The sequence below is a fragment of the Psammomys obesus genome, unplaced genomic scaffold, assembly GCF_907164565.1.
Source record: "Psammomys obesus unplaced genomic scaffold, mPsaObe1.curated_primary_1811, whole genome shotgun sequence".
Classification (NCBI taxonomy): Eukaryota; Metazoa; Chordata; class Mammalia; order Rodentia; family Muridae; genus Psammomys; species Psammomys obesus.
This window is the reverse complement of record NW_026591598.1, coordinates 2,488,871-2,510,365: the sequence shown is the minus strand read 5'-3', so window position 1 is coordinate 2,510,365 and position 21,495 is coordinate 2,488,871. Positions and strand designations below refer to the sequence as shown.

Here is a 21,495-nt window from a genome sequence, read left to right as displayed (position 1 = left end):
GTGTGTGTGTGTGTGTGTGTGTGTGTGTGTGTGTGTGTGTGTGTGTGTGTGTGCACTCGCAGGCGTGTTTAGAGATCCAGGGACAACCTGAGGGAATGTTCCTGGGAGCCCTCCACCTTGTTTTTTTGAGACAGAGTCTCTCCCTAGCCTGGAATTCACTGATGAAGCTGGGCTGGTTGGCCAGGGGAACCCGGGGGTCTGCCGTCTCTGCCTCCCCAGAGCTGAGGTTAGAAGCCCGTCTCACTGCCTGGCTTACTGTCTTTTCGTTTTTGTCGCTCTGGCCACTGTGAAGCTCTTTCAAAGCTGGTTTCAGAGTACTCAAAAAAAAAAAAAAAAAGTGTTTTCATTTTATGTGTCTGAGTATTTTGCCTGTACGTATGTCTGTCCACCTTGTATACACAGTGCCCGCAGAGGCCAGACGAGGGCATTGGATTCTCTAAACTTGAAGTTACAGCCAGCTGTTAGCTGCCATCTGGGTGCTGGGAACCGAACCTAGGTTCTCTGCAAAAGCAACAAGTGCTCTAAATGCACCTTAAACACTCTAAACAAGTGCTCTCTCCGGCCCCTTTTATTTTGTCCTTGAGCTCCTTCCCTAAGAATGTATAGTCAAATTGTTCTGGTTTAAAAAAATAATAATAAACTTTTTTTCTCATTGAGGCTAAGCCACCAACTCAGTATGTACAATTAGTTCAAATAAAAAATAGTTTGAATTTTGCTAGGTGTGCTCTTTATTCTTGTATTTAAGTTGGGTTTTGTTTCATATTTTGTGAAATCTGTACAAAATGTGTAAAGCGAGGATCTTGCAAGTAGCCTTCCTTTTCCTCCCCCTCTACTGTTCCTGTTCCCTTTCACCATTCTCATGCATTTATGGCTTTGTTTCCTATTTAAAATATACAGTGACAGAGCCTGGGCGGCAGTTCAGTGCTTAAGACCATTTGTTGTGCCTGTGAGGACCTGAGTTTGACTCCCTAACATGTTAAAAAGCTAAGGACAGCTTTATATGCTATCAGCACTGGGAGGCGGAGGCAGGCAGGTCCCTACGGCCTGCTGGCCAGCCAGACTCGCTGAACTGGGAAGCTTCCTGTTAAGTGAGACACGTTGTCCTTGTGGAGAGCAGTAAAGGAAGGCACCCAACATCCTGTTCTGCCTTCCCCATGAGTGCACACAGGTGCACAAATTAACATGCGTACACCATATGTGAGCACGCACATGTACACACAATTACACATGTGTCTGAACGTGTGTGCATGATGTAGGTGCACGTTCAGAGTGTTTCTGTTCTTACCCTTTATTAGGCAAAAGTATCACCTACAGTGCTCGCCTTGCTCTTTCTAGAGTTGTGATGTTTCTGGAGAACATGGCATGGCAGACTGCAGACCACACAGCCCCGCCAGCAGTTTTTCCAGCTGTGTGGCATCCTGCTGAGATGTTCTCAGCTCGAAGCTTGCCTCCTAGTGCTGTGTGGGTTGTTTATGCTGCCACGGCCTTGAACACAGCTCTTTTTGTGCTTTTGTGACTGTCCTTGGGACATTTTCTTGGAAGTTGAATCTGGAAGTTAAAGAATTTCTGATTTTTCTTGATCACCGCTAGATGCCCACTATAAGAATTACACATCCTACCCAGCAAGGCAGAAGAGAGCTCTAGAATGATTCAAAGGAAGTGGTTTCCAGCCAGGGTCAGTTTCGCCTCCCTGGGGACTTTGGACACTCTCTGGAGTCAATTTTGGTCGTTGCTACTGCAGAAGGGAAGGCAATCCTGCAAAGGCTGTGGACAGCTACAACACCCCAGACTCTATGGAACAGTGTCTGTGACAGAGCAGCCCAAAAAAGGATCTCACACACACACACAGAGAGAATGAACACACTGAATGAATGAATGAATGAATGAATGAATGAATGAAATGTGAAAGTGTGATGAATAACTGAGGTAGGTAATCTTTGTGGATGTCGCTAGGAAAATGAATGCAGAAATTGAAGGATTTAACAAATACATGGTTATTTTACATACGTGTGTGCCCGAGTGCATATGTGTGCACCACATCATGGGAACTGGAGTTACAGGGGCTTGGGGTGACAAGCGGGTGCTGGGAGCTGAACCCAGGTCCTCTGCAAGAGCAGTAAATGCTTCTAGTCTCTAAGCCATTTTGCCAGTGACATTGAAGGATTTTCTGGACCTGTCAGAACCGTGAGAAGAACACACTCAACACCTTTCTCCCACATACCCCAAAGTGAGATTCTTGGACACCCCTCCTCCCGGCCACAACTCTCCATTATTAACTGCAAAGGGGGAGATAGTCTACTCAGAGATCTTGCTCCAAACGTGAACGGTTCCTCCGGGAGTCACCGAGGAGAGTTCCTGGCAGGGCGTATCTCAGATGGTCAGGATGAGGGACAGTGGCCAGGAAACGGGCAGTGTGCCCCCAGTCTGTCTGAATCTAGCCAGGTTTTTGTCAGCATCACAGCCAGAAACAGGATTTTACTGGGAAAACCCACATCTTCCAGGCCATGCCCCTTCCCAAATTCTCCCAGTGGACTCCACACCAGGGGCCGGGAAGCACAGCAGCTTTTATTTATCCCCAGCCCCACATCTGCCTTGCTTTTGGCTAATTCCAGCCCATTTTTACACCACTGCTTTCGCCAACAAATGATGTCAGGCTGCTGTGTTGGAAGGAATCCTGCTCAGAGCTAGGATTCATGGGTCCCATGCCTACGTGCTGTCGCTTGGAGTCTCGGCATCTTTGGGAGATTCCAGACCCTAATTTATGGGAAGGTGAGGGTTGGGCATTCATGGAAAGGGATATGTTTTTACGGTGTTCTTTTAGCACAGTGTTAAAGGCTCATCACATAGCCTCAGATCCCACTGAACTGCCGAAGATCAGATGGGTGAAAAGGAGGTACCTTGAAACCTTCCATATGCCTTCGAGCTGACGTATTTTCATGATATGGTTTTTGTTGGTGGGGTGGTGTTGTCCCATACTTTTGTTTAAAAAAAATATAATTGAGCTGGCATGCCTTTAATCTTAGCACTCAGGTGACAGAGACAGGAGGATCTCTGTGAGTTCAAGGCCAGCCTGGTCTACATAGCTAGTTCCAGGATAGCCAGGGCTGCATAGCAAGATCCTGTCTCAAAAAAAAGAAAGAGAGAGGGAAGGAGGAAGGGAGGGAGGGAGGGAAGGAGGGAGGGAGGGAGGAAGGAAGGAAGGAAGGAAGGAAGGAAGGAAGGAAGGAAGGAAGGAAAGGTTAGTTGAACGTGTCTTTCTGCTCTTCCGTGGCTTTTGCACTCAGGATCACCGTCCCCATTAGGTCCTCTGGAGGTTGTCACATTGATACATGGGGAAAGTTGAGAATTTAGAACTCAGGTGGCCGTCACTCGTCCCACAGCTCCTGTATTGCTGGGGCCCTGCATGGAGAGGATGACCGTGCTCGGTTCACATACAGATGCTCAGCTCACACAGGGGATGACCCCGAGAGCTGCCAAGGTCAGGGCTTCGATCAGGAGCCTCAGTTCTTCATAAACTAGCCTGACTTCTCATGCTATGCCATCAGTAAAGCAGAGACAGCTGTTCAAGAAACCCCACAGGGAAACAAGGTCCCAGAAACTGCTCTGCGGCACCCCCCCCGCCCCCGCCTTCCAAATCTCAGTGGGCACCATGGTCAACGTAGAAGCTTGACCTTTTGGTATGACAGGTGAAGTGGACCTTTGATCCACTTCAGATGAGAATCACACCCATTTTCCTAAAAACTTCCCAGTCCCCCTGCTTGTCCGGACCAGCCAAGGCAGAGTTTCCTGGGCTGGAATCCCTGGACCTGACTTTCACAGACCCATAGCAGAGAAGTCCAGACATGTGGGCCAGTTCAGTCCAAGAGTATTTCGAGACACTCTGTGTAGGCCACACATACCATTAAGGGAGCTCCGAATCGGCCCTCAGATAAAGCTCCCAGGATGCACTCGTGTGCCCCCCCCCCCCCACCGTGTCCTAAAAGAGGAAGATGTGCCGGAAGGACTGAGTCTGCCCACACCCTGTCACAGGTAGCCTCCTGGGCCAACCTCCTCCTGGACAGCAGGGTCTGTGGCCCAGTCCTGTAGCAGAGGTGCTGGGCCGTCCCTGAACCCACGAACATCGTCGCCAGCACTGTGGGTGTGTAAGTACGTAGGAGGGAGGAGGACACAGGAGGATAGATATTCACAGCAGGAAGAAACACTAAATCAAGGCTCGGAACCCGCCCTCAACACTGTCTACCTACGAGAGACAAACACCTACCCGGTCATATCACATCTCTAGGGTGGGAACGTGCTCCGTGCCCAGCATCTTTCCGGGCTGTGGGACGCTGTCTGTTCCTCCCTCTCTCCACCTGCTTCAGCCCAGATGTGCCTGCCCTTTGGCTCTGCCCAGCACATCTGTATTCCATCCATCCCTGGGCCAGGACTTTAGGGAGAGGACAGGAAGTGCTTCTCGCATCCGCTCGGCCTGGTGCTTTTTTAAACCTGGCTTGCGGTCACTGAGCCCATAGCCGCAGAGAGGGTTTAAAAAAAAAAAAAAAAGACTAAAACATATAATTAAAATCTCTGTTGGGTTTTGGGGAAGGTGCTGGGCGGCTCCCTACCCCTTCTTTCCGGAAACACAGATTTTTGGCATTTGAAAGTGACAAGGGGCTGAAGTGAGGCTACCAAAATATACCATCCTGGCACATCTGTGCAGCGGGCACATGTCCTGAACCCGTGGCCTTCGCTGTAGGGAGCAAGGTCAGCTTCCAGCCCGAGCCCCTCCTCAGCTATCACCTTAGATACCCTCACCAGAGCAGGTCATGCCGGGGATCGCTCGGACCGTGTGGCTTCCCACTGGCACGACCTTGCTTTCAGCGATGGGTTCTAGCCAGAGCCACACCCACAGTCTTGCCCAGAGTCTGCCTGGCCACTGGCAAGACGCCTTCTTGTTCATCAGTTCAGGTGTCACAGCTTCCTCTTCCTGCCCACCCGTCTCCTTCTGTTTGTCGTCTAGTTGCTGGCACTGGATGGCCCTCCCTTCCCTAAGGTCCTTCTGCTGCTGACCTTGTGATGTGGCCTGCACGCTGTAAAGCGTCTCCCAGGACACTGTGGGACATTCAGACACAGCCCTAACAGCCCAGCTTGGCTGTCAGATCAAGGGCAGGCCCTGGGAGTCCTCTGCTCCCCTGAAATCTAGCCAGTCATGGCCCTGTCCACAGGGTTTTCCCCTGGAACTGTGGTGATTTTCTGCCTTGGGACCAGTGACCACCTGGTGCTTGGCCTGAGCTCTGAGAGGAGGCGCTGTGCTTCATCTGTGGGTCTGGGGGCCTGCTGAGCACTTGCTGAGTCTTCCCACTCCCCTGCCTTTCGGGGCCTGGTGTCCACCCAGGGAGACCAAGCCTGTGTGCACAGCAGGCCTGGCCCCACCCAGGCTGTCTGGGTCCCACACAGGCCACCCTGGCCTCTGCTGACGACCCACCCCCACGTTGTCTTGCAGTGGAGCGTGACCGAGCCTTGGGCTACCAGGAGCCACACTGGAAGGAATTCCGTTTTGACCTAAGCCAGATCCCTGCCGGGGAGACTGTCACGGCTGCTGAGTTCCGGATATACAAAGAGCCCAGCCCCCACCCGCTCAACACAACCCTCCACGTCAGCATGTTCGAGGTGGCCCAGGAGCACTCCAACAGGTACCTTCCCTCTGCCCACATGGCCACCCCACCTCATGCTCTAGGCTCTGGCCAGGGTCCTGCCCAGAGGGTGCATTTCCAAGAAAGGAGATGGGAGCCTCAGACATGAGAAAAGGACTTGGCCTGGAACTTCCTGTCCTGCTAAGAGGCTGTGGCCCTCAATAGGCCCCTGAGCTAGTGCCCTCATCAGCACACGGACACAGTAAAATGTCGGGGGTTGGTTATCAGCGAAATGTACCCAAGGAGGCCAGCCCAGAGCAAGCGAGGAGGAGGCTCTGAAAGTGCTCCCCCAGGCAGGCACAGGATACAGGCAGCCATGCTGACCTCGACCCTTGGTTAATTGTTCTTTCATGTCCACAGGGAGTCTGACTTGTTCTTTTTGGATCTTCAGACGCTCCGATCTGGGGACGAGGGCTGGCTGGTGCTGGACATCACGGCAGCCAGTGACCGCTGGTTGCTGAACCATAACAAGGACCTGGGACTCCGCCTCTATGTGGAAACCGAGGAAGGTGAGGCCCCAGGACTCAGCAGGGAGCAGCCCTGGGGTTCTTGGGAGATGGTTCCAGGAGAGGCTGCTGGGCTAGTGCAGAGGGCCGGCACACTGGGCCGTGCTCGGCTTCTCTCTCGTTTAGTCATTTCTTTACTTATTGTATGTGCTGGGTATGTTGCCTGCTGGAGTCACGTGTGTACCACATGCATGTCTGCTGCCGTGAACCCCGGAAGTGGAGTTACAGTTGGGAGCTGCCACGTGGGTGTGTTAGGACTTGAACCCGGGTCCTCTAGGAGAACGTTTAGTGCTCTTAACTGCCGAGCCATTTCTCCAGCCCCATCTTGGCCTTTCTTGAGCTGTCAGTGGTAAGGTCCTGGACAAGGGAGGCCTTCCTGTCCCTCAGCCGACCTCCTGAGAGCCAGCTCTGGGGTCCCCTCCAGGAAAAAAGGCCCTTCTCTCTGGGCAGCAGGCCTCCACTCTTGTGCTGTAACCAGGAAGGAGGGGCGAGGGGTCTGCACCCCAGGTTCCGTCGCAGCTCTGCAGTGTTGGGAGTCAGTGCCGAAGCCTCCGTTTCCCCTGCTCAGAGGTTTGCCCTGACTGCTCCACTCAGGGGTTGCCTGGGAGCTTCCTCTGCGATGGGCGGTGAGGACAGAAAGGACGGCAGGGCAGGAGAATGGCCTCTCTGGGGTTCAGCAAAGGGCTGGGGGATAACTCGGAAGGAGAGGGGCAGAGAGGAGGCAGGGGTCAGTCTGAGATAGAGAAAACTGGCAAGGCGCTTGGAGAGTTTAGAGCAGTTTAACAGCAGGAGTAACAGGTGGGTCTGTGGCTTTAAAAGACTGGGCTAACTTCAGCCCCTCAAGGTGGGGGCTCTTAAACTCGCCCCTCCACCTGCACCCCACCCAGGGTGCGATCTCCTAGTCGCAGTGGCCCAGCACTCACTGCCTGCCAGCTGTCAGCAGCATTAACCAAGCGTTTGGAGTGTCCGCACAAGGCTCTTGAGAGACAGGCCGGGGATGGCCGAGGATGACCTCAGCAGAGTGAGACCCGCGGCGGACTCTGGCCGAGTCCTCCCTGCTCTGTGACGCAGCCAGCGCAGAGGTAGCGTGGGCCAAGCTCCCAGGGTGCGCCCGGCCTTTCCCTCTCCGTCCCAGACCTGGTAGCCTCGTGGCCCGTGGACGATGGCGCTGAGGCATCTGGCGTGGGCGCTCCCACGCGGGGTCTCCGCCTGCCAACCGCGGCTCGCGCTGCCCCACCGCCTCGCCCGCCGCTTCGCTAGCAACCGCTGCGGGCGCGTCTACTTCTACACGGACCCCGTGGAGGCGGTGGAGGGCATCAATGACGAGGCGACCGTCATGCTCGGGGGCTTCGGGCTCTGCGGCATCCCCGAGAATCTGATCTCCGCGCTGAGGACGAAGGGCGTGAAGGACCTGAAGATCGTCAGCAGCAACGTGGGCGTGGAGGACTTCGGCCTGGGCATCCTGCTGGCCTCCAATCAGGTCAAGCGGGTGGTGTGCTCGTACCTGGGGGAGAACTCGCTGTGCGAGAAGTTGTACCTGAGCGGCCAGCTGGACCTGGAGATGACGCCTCAGGGCACGCTGGCCGAGCGCATCCGCGCGGGTGGCGCGGGCTTGCCCGCCTTCTACACGCCCACGGGCTACGGCACGCTGGTGCAGGAAGGGGGCGCCCCGATCCGGTACGCGCCCGACGGCCACCTGGTCACCCTGAGCCAGCCGCGGGAGGTGCGCGAGTTCCAGGGCCGCCACTACCTGCTGGAGCACGCCATCCGCGCCGACTTCGCCCTGGTCAAGGGCTGGAAGGCCGACCGCTCGGGCAACGTCATCTTCCGGGGCAGCGCGCGCAACTTCAACGTGCCCATGTGCAAGGCCGCCGACGTCTCCGTGGTGGAGGTGGAGGAGATCGTGGACGTGGGCTCTTTCCACCCGGAGGACATCCACATCCCCAACATCTACGTGGACCGCGTGATCCAGGGCCCCAAGTACGAGAAGCGCATCGAGCGCCTGACCACGCGCGACAGCCAGGACGCGCCCGGGCTCAAGCAGGACAACCCCAGGACGCGCATCATCAAGCGCGCGGCGCTCGAGTTCGAGGACGGCATGTACGCCAACCTGGGCATCGGCATCCCCGTCCTGGCCAGCAACTACATCAGCCCCAAGATGACGGTCTACCTGCAGAGCGAGAACGGCATCCTGGGCCTGGGCCCGTTCCCCCTGAAGAACGAGGTGGACGCCGACATCATCAACGCGGGCAAGCAGACGGTGACGGTGATTCCCGGGGGCTCCTTCTTCTCCAGCGACGACTCCTTCGCCATGATCCGCGGGGGGGCACATCCAGCTCACCATGCTCGGCGCCATGCAGGTCTCCCAGTACGGAGACCTGGCTAACTGGATGGTGCCTGGCAAGAAGGTGAAGGGCATGGGCGGGGCCATGGACTTGGTGTCCGGCGACAAGACCAAAGTGGTGGTCACCATGGAACACTGCACCAAGAACAAGGAGCCCAAAATCTTGGCCAAGTGCACCATGCCCCTGACCGGCAAGCGCTGCGTGGACCTCATCATCACCGAGAAGGCCGTGTTTAAAGTGGACCGGAAGAAGGGGCTGACGCTGGTGGAGATGTGGGAGGGCTCCTCGCTGGAGGACATCAAGGCCACCACAGCCTGCTCCTTCAACGTGTGCCCCAACCTCAAGCCCATGCAGCAGATCCAAACTGACGCTTGAGGAGCCCTGGCCCCTCCCACCCGGGCTGGACATCCTGAGCAGAGCTTGACCGCTGGGCCACTGGCTCCTTGGGCTTCCGGTTGATAGATGATATCTCAAGAGCAGATGATATCTCAAGAGCCGAGTGATTTTGATTAAAAACCCTAAGCCGAGCCTGTGTGTGCTGTGCCTGACTGAAGCCCTCCACTGAAACCATGGCGGACACTGGTCCCCTCTCCCGCTTTCTGTGACCTCCGCATACGAGGCTCCGGAGGGTGTCCTGGCAGGTCTCAGCGCCAGGGCTGCCCTCATAGCTCAATCATGAAATGTAGAGAAAGCCCTGAGGGCAGGACGACGTCGCCGGGAGCTGACCTGGTGCCCCTTACGGCTGCCCTGAAATGCAGGATTGAGGGCTGTGGACAGGGGGAACACTCCGCTTTGGCCCTCTGAGTTCTCCTCCTGGGCTCTGGTTTCCAGTCCTAATTTCGTTTTCCCCCCTGCACCCCACTTCTTCCTGGGAGCTGCTCTGGTGTGCCTGGAAGGCAGGCAGGCGCGTCCTGCAGGAGGAGACTGGGAAAATGGTTGGTGCTGGTCCTCCTCCTGGAAGACCCACTGTGCACAAACGGTCCCAGTGCATGTCGGGAGAGGCCTGGGCTTAGCGTAGGCGGGGTCTAGAATCTCATCAGTGGCGGGCATGGGTTCACATAGAGTAAGACGCAGTGTCCACCGACGCCCACGCCACGCTGACATTCTGTTCCGGAAGTCCAGCTGGCCTCCCTTCCTCACCCAAGTGTGGCAGCTCTGGGGTCTGACATTCTGAATCTGTGTCTCACAACTAAAGTGTAAGAGAGATGTGTGTGTGTGCGTGTGTGCGCACCCCGAGAATCATGTCCCCCCATGCTTTTCTACCCAGAGCTGGGCAGCCTGGTACCCCTACTAGTTAGGGCCCAGTCTAATGATGATGGGGGACAGGGAGCAGAGCTGGCAGGGAAGGTGTACGCCAGCCTGGGCAAGGAGAGCTCCTCCCAGGCCTGTAGATACAGAACTCTGGAATGGGCAGCCTCAGTCTCCACTTCTGCTCCTCCTCACTCAGGCCTCCACCTCGTGCTGGGCAGGGTAGAAGCTCGCTCTACAGCCGTGTGCTCCAGGCTTTGAGCAGTTGATGCTCTCTCGGGGTCTTAGTTTGTGAGACTGTAAAGTGGGAACCTTGGCTTAGCTGCACCCATGGGCTCTCAATCCAGCTCACTTGGCCTCAAGAGCCCCCAGAGGTCCCCAGCACCCACACAGCCTGGCTCTGAGAAGGTCAGCCAGGGGCTGCTCTGGGTGTGCCCAGAAGGGCCTGGAGGACCAGTTACAGAGAAGGAAAACAAATGCGGCTGAGCCTAGAGCGCTGATGGCCCGTGTCCCTCAGCAGCTGGGGATCTTAGGTCAAAGGTTAGATTGATCTGAGTTGTTTTTTATCTTTCTTTTTTCTTTATTTCCTTCCTTCCTTCCCTCCCTCCTTCCCTCCCTCCCTCCTTCCTTCGTTCCTTCCTTCCTGGCTGGTGGACACTGCTGTGGAGCCCAGCTGCTTGAAGGGCTGGCCTTTGAGTGGACTGTCCACCACAGGACAGTGGCCCTGACCTCTGTGTACTGAAGAGCCTGGTGGAGCGCATGTGCAGTAAACAGACCCGAGTGTGCATGGACATATGAGTGTCTTCTTCCGTTACGGTTTACGTTGGGGCTTGTACCTAAGGTTTCACGCTTACTGGGGAAGTGCTCTTCTACTGAGCTGTGGCCTCAGCCCTTTGGTTCTTTTACATTTCTTTCAGCACTGGTGGTGGAACCAGGGCACTGAGCGTACAGCACCCCTTCCCCTGAGCCACATTAGTGTCTGAGTTTGTCTATGCACGTGATGCACGTTTGTGTGCATTGGTGCTTGTGAGAAGTCAGCTGAACAAGGGCGCCTCCTCTGTGTGCTCGGTTACACAAACGGGCCACCCTCCTGCCTCATATACCATGAGGATGGACAGGGGCCACTGCAGAGCTGCCTGAGCAGAGCCAGAGCTGGCGGGGGAGGCCTTGCTCTTCTGGGCTGACTGCTGGGGAGGCCTCTGGAGTCCTCAGTGGATCTGGGGTGAAAGCCCCCTTCATAGGTTCCACTCTTCCTGGGGACAAGACCAGCCTTGTCTGGTCTGTCTCCCGGAAGCCCCCTCCTTTCTTTGAAGCTCTTGGCTGGCCTGGTGAACACACACTTGGCACAGGAATGAGCCTGATGTGAACTGAACCCTTAACTCTGTGACTGTTCTGACCTCTGTCCCTGTCCAGCCTGTGGCCTTGGTTTGGGCATCAGAGGGGCAGTGAATGCCCTACCCCTGGACGAGCAAGCTTGCAGAGGCTGCCATGAGCTGGTGTGTCATGAACCACACCTTCTAGTCCCCAGAAAGTACAGCTTGATAGGACTTGGGTGTTGGGTCACTGGACCAAGGGAGCCCCAGACCTAACCATCCCCATCAGTGGACTCTGGTCATCTCTGAGTAACTATGACTTGTCTTCCATAAAGAATTAAATATAGGTAGGGTGGTACTGGTACACTCCCTTGATCCCAGCACTCAGGAGGCAGAGGCAGGTGGAGGTTACAGTGAGGACTGAGTGAGGAAGAAGTTAATGGGCAAATCCCTAGACGCGTGTCAAATGGTTCCCAGGTCTGTTAGGTTATCACCAACAAGGATGTTGTGGCTCCTGAGGTCCCCGTCCCTGCCACCCCAGACCTGCTGGCCAGAGTGCTCGGGTTGGTCTCCACACGAGGAAACTGAGGTTCATAGTTGCCACACCACCACCCCCAAGTCAGGTCCCCCCAGCCCCTCTCTGTTGTCTCTGTCCTAGGCCACAGCTTGGATCCTGGCCTGGCTGGTCTGCTGGGACAGCAAGCACCACGCTCCAGACAGCCTTTCATGGTCACCTTCTTCAGGGCGAGCCTGAGCCCTGTGCGGGCCCCTCGGGCAGTGAGGCCACTGAAGAGGAGGCAGCCGAAGAAAACAAACGAGCTTCCGCACCCCAACAAACTCCCAGGGATCTTTGGTGAGGGTGGGGGTTGAGCGTCATCAGAGGCCTCTTTACAAAGCGATCTTTCCAGTGGAGCTGATGGGAGTCCCTTGACCTTGGGGTGTGCCTGGCAGGGAGGGTGGGCTGCAGTCTGCAGAGGAAAGAGACTTGGGGTGTGCTAGGGTCCTGCTGGGGTGTTTGCTGGGTCATGGAATGAGCAGGGATCCGGAAGTGGAACTTGTGATTCCAATGCTTTAGTTTCCTGTTGTCCTTCACTGTAAATGTTCCTGTCACGTCACCCCCACACCGGGAGTACCCCTGGAAGCTCTGAAGAGTGGGACCCCTGAATAGACTGTGCACCTTCCTTTCCCTGCAGATGATGGCCACGGTTCCCGAGGCAGGGACGTTTGCCGCAGACATGAGCTCTACGTCAGCTTCCGGGACCTGGGCTGGCTGGTAATTTCTGCCTCTCCTCTGAATGCCACCTGTAGAGCCTGCTGTGCGTCCGGGGTGGAGGTGGAGCTACTGGGCCTTTATTTCTGTATAAAAGCCAAGAAAATAGAGGCAGCCTGAGCCCTCTGCCCAGTAAACTGTCAGCACTACAACAGGGAAACTGAGGCTGGGTAGGCGGGACCTCTGGCTCTTGCTGCTGCTGGAGACATGGGCAGCTGTGGAGGAGACAGCAGAGGAGGGTGAGGTGTGGAGGTCAGAGCTGGGGTCCAGCCTGGCTTGCTGAGGGTCGCTGAGAGGGTGGGTACAGAGCCTCGGGTCATCCAGTGACAGGAGCTGTGCCCATGGCCGGGAAGGACCCGGTGATGTAAGTTCTCCCTTCCCACCCACAGGACTGGGTCATAGCCCCCCAGGGCTACTCAGCCTATTACTGCGAGGGGGAGTGTGCCTTCCCGCTGGACTCCTGCATGAACGCCACCAACCATGCCATCTTGCAGTCCCTGGTCAGTACCACAGTGGCCTGCCGCAACAGGTTGGGTGGGGCAAGGGGTGCTAAGACCAGCAGCAAAGAGGAGCTTGCTCTGCAGGCTTGCAGACTCAGCTTTAGCGTTTGATCCCTGAACCCCAGTAAGAGTCGTTGCTCACACGGGCGTCTGTGCACAGACACACATGAGCACACAAGCACTGCTCATGCACATGTGGGGGCCTGTGGACCGTGTGGACATACTGCAGATTGACATGCCACAGCTGGGCACCCCACGGGGGCCTGTGTGGCCTCAGGGCCCAAGTGCCCAATGGGCGTGGTGGATCTGGCCTCCCTGGCATGTGTGTATGCTCATCCTGCTTGCCCGGGAGGTGGGCCTTCCCTCTGCTCTGTTGTTTGGAGCCTTGACTCCTTCCTGATTCCTTTCCCTCATATGTCCCAGGCTGGATTAAGTCCCAAGGATGACTTTGAACTTCTGCTCCCCGTGCCTCCGGTCCAGGCTACTGGGGTTATTATTAGTGTGCAGTATTATTATCAGGCCCAGTTTACCTGATGCTGTGGGTCAAATCTGGGGCTCTCTGCACACTAAACAGGCACACAGCCAACTGACAGCTCTCCAGAGCCCTGCCCCACTTCTTCCCCGACTGTTCTCTCAGAGGGCAGCACTAGCGAGCCTTAGATTTCGGGCCATTCTCAGCGAGGAAGCAGGTTCTAGCAGGAGCCACATTGCAGCCTGTATTGAGAGGAGAGGAGCCTGTATTTGTGCTTGCTGACTCTGGTGTTGAAACCTTCTGGAATTTTTTTCCTGCAATCCTGGTGTCCCGTGGCTTTGTGCTTATCTAGCAAGATCCTATGCCAAGTGATGCCCTGGAGTGAACATCATGAATTAAGAAGGGATGCTTTGAGCCGATGCTAAGGAATCCTTTCACCACGGCCACCGGCATCTTACTGCGCACCTGGACACACTGTCCTGGGAGGAGCAGCCTAGGGTGACAGTGAGACATGAAGTCATTAGTCCCCAAGTAAGGGAGCCCCCTGGTGTGATGGAGCAACTAGGACAGCAACAGAAAGAAGAGGGTCAGCTGGGCATGGTGGTGCACACTTTTAATCCCAGCACTTGGGAGGCAGAGACAGAGAGAGCTCTGGATTCAAGGCCAGACTGCTCTACAGAGCTAGTTTCAGGACAGCCAGAGAAATCCTGTCTTAAAATCTGCCCCCCACCCCCAAAGGAGAAGGAAGAAGAAGAAAAGAAGAAGAAGAAGGTGGTTAAGCCAGGTGGTGTGGTGTTGTAGACCTTTAATCAGGAGGCAGAGTCAGATAGTGTGTCTGTGTGAGTTCCAGGCCAGTCAGGGCTACATAGCAAGTTCCAGGACAGCCAGGGCTACAGAGTAAAACACTGTCTCAAAATAATAATAATAATAATAATACAGATGGCCCCACACATGCTGTGAATTAGTTTGTGAATGCTGAAGGAATGAAAGGCTGTCCTCCACACCATCACCCGATGAAGCCTGGGGCTGTGGCAAGTGTGAGAAGGAGGCATCCTATGGTATCAACACCCCTCTCTCCAGTGTCCCACTTCAGAAAAAGGCCCCTCTGTAGTCCAGCTATTTCAGCCTTGCCCCCCCCACACACACACACACTCACAGCCATGTGACAGCTATGTCACATGAGTGTGTAGCTGGAGAGGTACAGAGAAGCTGTCCCTCAAGTCCCTCAAGGGTGGCTATATGTCACCCCAGAGGCCTGTCCTCTCTCCATGGCCTTGGTGAAGCTGCTGCCTCACACTAGTCCAGTCAGAGCTGGGGTGCAGTCCAAAGGCTGTGAGAAGAGAGTGCCCATTGGACTGCTTCATGTAGACCCCACTCCCAGGACCTGGGAAGCCTAGTCGAGGCTTTGGACAGCTGAACATACACGGCGGGGGAGGGGGGGTGTTCCCTCCAGCCTCCCCTCTGGTGAGGGCCGTGAGAGGAGTCAAGTTTGAACTGCAGCCGGTCCTGCCAAGTCTCCGAATGAGCTTGTCTAGAGGCTGAAAACAATTACTAGCTGAGACATTCAGAATCTGCTTTAGACAGGGGGTGTCTGGCTTAGCACCTGTTTCAAGTGGCAGTGTCAAACAGCCAGGGGGAACCCATGCCGTCTCTGCTCGCCACCTACGAAGACAGCCTTGCCGCAGCAGCTGTGAGGATCATGGTTCTAGAACATTGGTTCCATGAACAGCAAGTCACTCTGCAGAGTGTGTGACACACACACGCGCGCGCACACAGCGCTATGCCTGTTGGGGATGTAGTGGAGCACAGCGTAGTGGTGGTGAGACCCCCAGAAGGAGCACCGCAGAGGGCACCCACAGGCGCCCAGTGCTGGGGACCAGTAGGGTTCTCTGTGTCTGAACAGAAGTAGATGTGACAGCGAACCAGGAGCCAAGAACGCCAATGGGCTTTTGTGTCAGGCCCGCCGAGCTAGATGCCTGGGCTGTGCTCTGAGGCCAGTGGGCAGGACAGATGTTCAGGGAGGGACCCGCTCCCAGCCAAAGGTGGAGCATGACACTGAGCTGGTGACGGGGGCTAAGGCCTGCTGGAAAGGAAGCAGGAGAGAGCTGGGGCAGAGAGAGCTGGAGCTCTGCCGGGTAGGTCTTTCAGGAGGACACCAGGTTCACGCCCTTGCCCGCATCCCCTCCCTCCCTGCCAGGTGCACCTGATGAAACCGGACGTCGTCCCCAAGGCATGCTGCGCGCCCACCAAACTGAGTGCCACCTCCGTGCTCTACTATGACAGCAGCAACAATGTCATCCTGCGAAAGCACCGCAACATGGTGGTCAAGGCCTGTGGCTGCCACTGAGCGCCGACCAGCAGCCCTTCTGCGACCTACTCATCTGCTCAGGCCCTCTCCAGAGGCAGGAAAACCTCATATGTCATCATAGCTCAGACAGGGGCAAAGGGAGGCCCTCACTTCCCCTGGTTACTTCCTGCTGAAATTTTGGTCCTTTCCCAGCTCTTTTTTTCCCCTTCTTGGGGCTTGGGGCCGATTGCCCTCCCCTCTCAGTCCCCCTACCCCAAGCACAGACTAAACGCACACGGGCATTCCAGAGCTGTGCTAACTGAGGGGTCTGGGGTCAGCACTGAAGAGTCGCATGAGGAAGACTGGCCCCTGGCCATCCCCAGCCCAGATTGGCGCACCCTGATGGTTTAAGAAGGCCCTGGAGGTTGAAACTGGCTGATCTGGGTTCTGTACCATTCACTATGGTACAGAACATTTACAACACAGACACATACACACACACACTCACAGAGAGAGAGAGAGACCAGTACATTGCTATACTCACAATCAGAGTTAGCTTGTTAGAAAAGAATCAGAGCCAGCTGTGGTATTGCATGCCATTAATCCCAGCAGAGGCATTAATCCCCAGAGAGGCAGAGACAGGAGGCTCTCTACGAGTTCAAGGCCACATAAGGAGGCCCCATCTCAAAACAAGAAAATAAAAAGAACCATCCAGTTGGGCTTCATAGCTTACAGTAAAGGTGGGGGACATTTTACAACATGGGTCCTGGGCCTGCCCTTCTGCCTAGAATCCTGGGTCCTTAGGACCCTGGGTACTTCCGGCTCCCTGCATGACCACTACCATGCTCACCAGTTTGGGGCTGGGCATTGTGACAAAATGAATTCTTAGCAAGAAGCAAGAGCACAACCAAAGTGACTGGTTCGGGCTGGCACATAGTAGGTCCCGCCTCTTCTTCTTCTAGCTGATGGCCAGCACCAGTGATCTCCCTGCAAGCCGTGCCCGGACAAGCCCTCCACATGTGTCCTTGGCACAGACCCACAACGGCCACACAACTACTCCCAGGAAAGGACTTGGCTTTCCTCTTTCTCTAGGAAGCGCCTTCTATCCCGCCGAGGGCACAGGGACTAGACAGCCCTCCGACCAGGCGTGGGGCAAGGGGAGTAGTGTCAGCGTTTGCTTATGTCTGTGAACTAAGAACAGGTTGGTCACCGAGTTGGCGTCACCCTGGGGGCCCAGCAGCCCCATCCTGTTTCTGGGACCTGTGAGTCAAAGAGAAGGCCCCTGTCCCAGGGGACCAGCAGGGGGTAATTAGGCTGAGCTGGGTGGGGAGGTTTTGAAACCACTGTTCTCCTTGGAGCAGCTGCTGGGAGCTGGAGTGTTTATTTGATTTCTGACTTGCTAAGCCTGTAATTTACCTGCGGGGACCGAGTCCAGCTGCCCAAGCTGTGTCATTAAGAGCAGGTCCTGGGCCCATCCCCATCTAGAGACACACCCAGCGGAGGTGGACCCACCCAGGTGCCCAGGGATGCACTTCTGTGGAGTTCTGTACCCCTGGGTGGGCCTCAGGGAGGGCAGGACTAGCAGCCAGAGTGAGGCTGGGGGGAGTGAGTTCCCCTTGAACCTGGGAGGGTTTCCTGTGTGAGGCCAGAGGAGGAGACTCTTCCATCTACACAACGAATGGGCCCAGGATATCTGGAAGACGGTGAGTTCCCCAAAAGCTTCAGGTTTCTGTGGGCTGGAGAGATGGTTCAGCAGTTAAGAGCAAGCACCGGCTACTCTTCCAGAGGACTAGGATTCCATTCCCAGCACCCACGTGGCAGCTAGCAACTGTCTAACTCCATTTCCAGAGGACGCAATGGTCTCTTCTGGCTTCCAGGAGCTCCTGCATGTATATGGTGCACAGACATGCATCCAGGCAAAACACTCATATACATAAAAATAAAAGTAAACCTTTTAAAAAAAATCAAGAGCTTCTGGCTTCAAACAAAGGCTGGCTGGGATTGTACAAGGCACTAGTCTGAATGTCAGGACACTGACTTGCTTAGCGTCTGGACAAATTAGCTTTCTTACCCAAGCTTAAATGTCCCATCTGTAACATGAAGTTGGCTTTCTGTTACTCTAACAAAATAACCGGAGACAATCAGTTTGAGTCACAGTTTCAGAGGTCTGTGGTTAGCTGGCCCCACTGCTTTTGCCCGGTGGTGAAGCCACAAACTGTGGCCTTGAGCAAGGCGGGGCAAAGCCACTCAGCTCACGGAGGACAGAAAGCTGAAGAAAAGGAAAAGAGCAGGTTGATCCCAGACTCTCCTTCAATGACACATCCCCGTGACCAGAAAACCTCCTCCTTAGCCACAGCTACCACCAGTAGCAGTACGAAGCCTAGGACTAAGCCTCAAATACCCAGGCTGCTGGAGGTATCCTTTTCAACTGGGGGCAGCGTTTTTTTATTCCAGAGACTCTTCCAGCCAGGGGACCTGCCAGCCTGCCTGGCCACTCTCAAAGGCACGCTTGGCCATGGGACTCACAACCGTACCCAATGAATCTCCCAGCACTACAGCCCCGGAGCTATCAATGTTTGATCTTGTCAGCGCCCAGCGCGTAGCCTGGCTTGGCTGGGGGCAGCCATGTGTATGAAATGAGTGTTTGGGATATGCAGCCTCTGTGCTGCCACAGTGCGGGGCTGGACTTGCTCTCCCAGCAGAGCAAATGCCTGGCAGTCACATCCTCCCAGACATTTAACCAGGCCGTCATGAATGACACCAAACGGAAAGGTCTTAGAAGAGAAATATAAAGTGCCTGGGGTGTCAGGATTGTCACAAGGACCATATCTGATTTTCTGGTTATCTCTGAACACTCAGGTTATACATTAGAAGCAAAAATGAGCATCACCAAAGGCCCCTGAGAGCAATAAGGAATCACCAGAGTATCTGGGAACAGTGGCCCACCCCTGGAATCCCATCACTCGGGGAGGCAGAGGCAGGCAGATCTCTGTGAGTTTGAGGCCAGCCTGGTCTACAAAGTGAATCCAGGACAGCCAAGGCTACACAGAGAAACCCTGTTTCCAAAAACAAACAACAACAACAAAAACCCACCAGAGGACACAAAGGCAGGACTGACTGGTGACATCTTCATGGCTACACCATAGCACGTCTGGATACGGCTGGATATTTGCTGAGTACAGTGCTGTTCCTGTGACTAGGCGCAGGAAAGTGGGGGATCCGCTGTGGAGAAACTCCCCACAGTTTACAGGAAGAGAGGCAGCACAGGTTTGGAGCTCAGCGGAGCAGAGCTGCCAGCACCAAGGCTCGGATGTGCTCACAGAACACTCAGCGCCCGCTGCCTGTGAGGGTGGGTGAAGCAAACAGTATCTCATTTTAAATGGACTTGGCAGTGCGGCCTTCCTGGAAATACCGCCTTCTCCCTTCCCTGCCTGTGAGGAGGGCCAAGCTGTAGCCCTGGGGTCTCTATGGTGAGGAGATGGCAGCTATGGCCCTAACCGATGGCCCTCCTGTATCTTGCTAGTGGTCCTGTGCCCATGGTGTCTGCATGCAGGTGGAGAGACGTTCAGACGTTTCTTTTCTTGCTAGGAGGGAAAGCTGGAGCAGGTACTTGGCCTTTGAAAAAATTTCTTCTTCATTTAGGAAGCATTACATATATACTGAAGGAAAAAGAAGCTTAATTAATATTAAACTTAAAACTTAAAGAATAAACTTCAAGTCCCATGATTCCACTGCTGGCATAGCCAGAGCTAATAATCCTCCGTTTCCTCTTGGCACCCTATGTATGTGTGTCCACACAGGGTTTGTGGGCAGCTCACAATGCTAGGCTGGGACTGTGTGCTACTGGTGAACTGACTTATTCAATAGATGATGGACTTTGAAAATCTACGGTATTAAATATTTTTGAAAACAAATTCTAGCAGCAGTCTGTGCCTTGGTTTCTGCCTCCTCTCCACAAGACAGGCCCCTCAGAGGGCAGCAGATGCCCTGGCTTCATTGGGCATGGTCTCAAGGTTGGCTGCAAGCCCAGGAATCCTGAGGCCAGGCGCTCTCTCTCTCTCTCTCTCTCTCTCTCTCTGTGTGTGTGTGTGTGTGTGTGTGCGCGCGCAGCAGCATCTGGCACTAGTAGAGCTACAGGAGGGCCCTGTTGAGGGCCCTGTTGACAGAGCAGGGCAGGGCCTTGCCTCTTAGGTTCAGGAGACCTCAGAATACAAGGGTCACGTGTGGACCCGTGGGAAAACCTTGGAGAAGCTACGGAACGACCCCTGTCTCTTACTCCCACTTCCCCAGGGTAGTCAGAGGAGCCTCAAGACAAAGCCCCACCCTATTTTCATCCTTGTTTCACAGGGCTCTGTGACCCTTTCTCTTGGGGGCCTTGGTCCAGCCTGATCTACCTGGCCACATGTCGCCATGTTAGCCATGACTGAGGCCTTCCCACTCATCTCTTGAACCTCACAGTAGCCTTTAGTAGCTGGCGTTACTTGGATCACAGCTGCCCATCCTCACCACTGTAACTGACCAGCCACAGGAAAGATGTTGTTTTAAGGAGCCGGCTTGAGCCGGGGCATGGTGGCACACGCCCTTAATGCCAGCACTTAGGAGACAGAGACAGGAAAATCTCGGAGTTGGAGGCTAGCCTGATCTTCATAGAGAGTTCCAGGACAGACAAGGTTACACAAAGAAACTCTGTCTCAAAAAACAAACAAACAAACAAACCAAAAACCAAGTCTGGGGCAGCAGGCTTCCTGAACAGGACCCCAAAGGGAAGCACACCCTGAGAACAACAGCCCCACCTTCAGGTTCCTGACTTTTTTATGTAATTTATCTAATTTTTATTTTATGTGAGAAGGTGTCAGATCCCTTGGAATTGGCAGTACAGACAGTTGTGAGCTGCCATGTGGGTGCTGGGAGTTGAACCCAGGTCCTTTGGAAGAGCAGATAGGGCTCTTAAGCACTGAGCCACCTGTTGCTGTGTCTGTTTTGAAATCAGAAACCTGAGCTGGAGAGATGGCTCACAGGGTCAAGGCAGAGGCAAACCTCACCTGTACCCCCTCTAGGCAGCTACAACCGGTAGCTTCTTATCCTTGATGTCCTGGGCCTTTGCAGACAGAGCAGAGAAGTCAGGGGTCAAAGGGAAGGAACACCTGAGAGGTTGAAAGGCTCAGGAATCCTCCCTCCCTCGTGGAACCTGACCGCAGGACATCTCCCCATCCTGCACAAAGCTTCCAGCCAGGGCAAGGGCAGGTGACTACTGGGCCTTCAGACCGTCCCAAGCTCAGCATCTAGCCCGTCTTCATTGCACAAGTCAGGAAGAACTGGAAGCCCCTGGTGTTTGGACCAAGTTGGCCGTGGAGGGGCTTGACAGAAATAAGCATGGCTTCCTGCATCCTGCTCCCAGCCCTTAAAGCCTGTCTTCGGAGACTGTCAACAGCCCTCTGCAGCCTGATTCTGGCTCCGGGATGCATTAGTGTCACAGATGTGACACCTGGTCCTTCCTCACTGGTGAAGCAGGCTAAGGAGGGTTGGGTTTTTTTGTTTTGTTTTTTGTTTTTATTGTGTATGAGTGCTCTATCTGCACATACACCTGTGTGCCAGAAGAGGGCACCAAATCTCATTATAGATACTACGAGACACCATGTGCTGGTAATTGAACTCAGGACCTTTAGGAAGAACAGACAGTGCTCTTACCCTCTGAGCCATCTCTCCAGCCCCAAGGAAGGTTGTTTTGATCTTTTAACACCAGCTTCTCCTCTCATTTATTTTTCAAATACCGTCTATGTGGTAATGAGACTCCTGTTGAGGTTCCAACCCTGGAGATACTCCTAACTGAGTGGAGAAGAGTCACCCTAAAGATGACTGTAGAGAGCCCGGGGTAAGAGTGT

At 54.8% G+C, this 21,495-nt stretch overlaps 2 protein-coding genes across 2 annotated transcripts in view; both read left to right on the top strand.

Moving 5' to 3' along the window:
• LOC129679783 (bone morphogenetic protein 8A) overlaps nt 1-15,673 on the top strand; it is a 24,616-nt gene extending 8,943 nt beyond the window's left edge. The window contains exons 2-7 of the mRNA XM_055611216.1: nt 5,483-5,672; nt 6,033-6,181; nt 11,743-11,937; nt 12,278-12,357; nt 12,744-12,854; nt 15,524-15,673. Coding sequence (XP_055467191.1) covers nt 5,483-5,672; nt 6,033-6,181; nt 11,743-11,937; nt 12,278-12,357; nt 12,744-12,854; nt 15,524-15,673 — 875 coding nt within the window. The remainder of the gene's footprint in view (nt 1-5,482; nt 5,673-6,032; nt 6,182-11,742; nt 11,938-12,277; nt 12,358-12,743; nt 12,855-15,523) is intronic.
• LOC129679782 (succinyl-CoA:3-ketoacid coenzyme A transferase 2A, mitochondrial-like) lies at nt 7,059-9,172 on the top strand. The gene is given in 2 exon segments (XM_055611215.1): nt 7,059-8,498; nt 8,500-9,172. Coding segments are annotated over 2 exon segments (1,557 nt in total). The 5' UTR covers nt 7,059-7,340; the 3' UTR covers nt 8,899-9,172.
• Nucleotides 15,674-21,495: the final 5,822 nt, after the last annotated feature.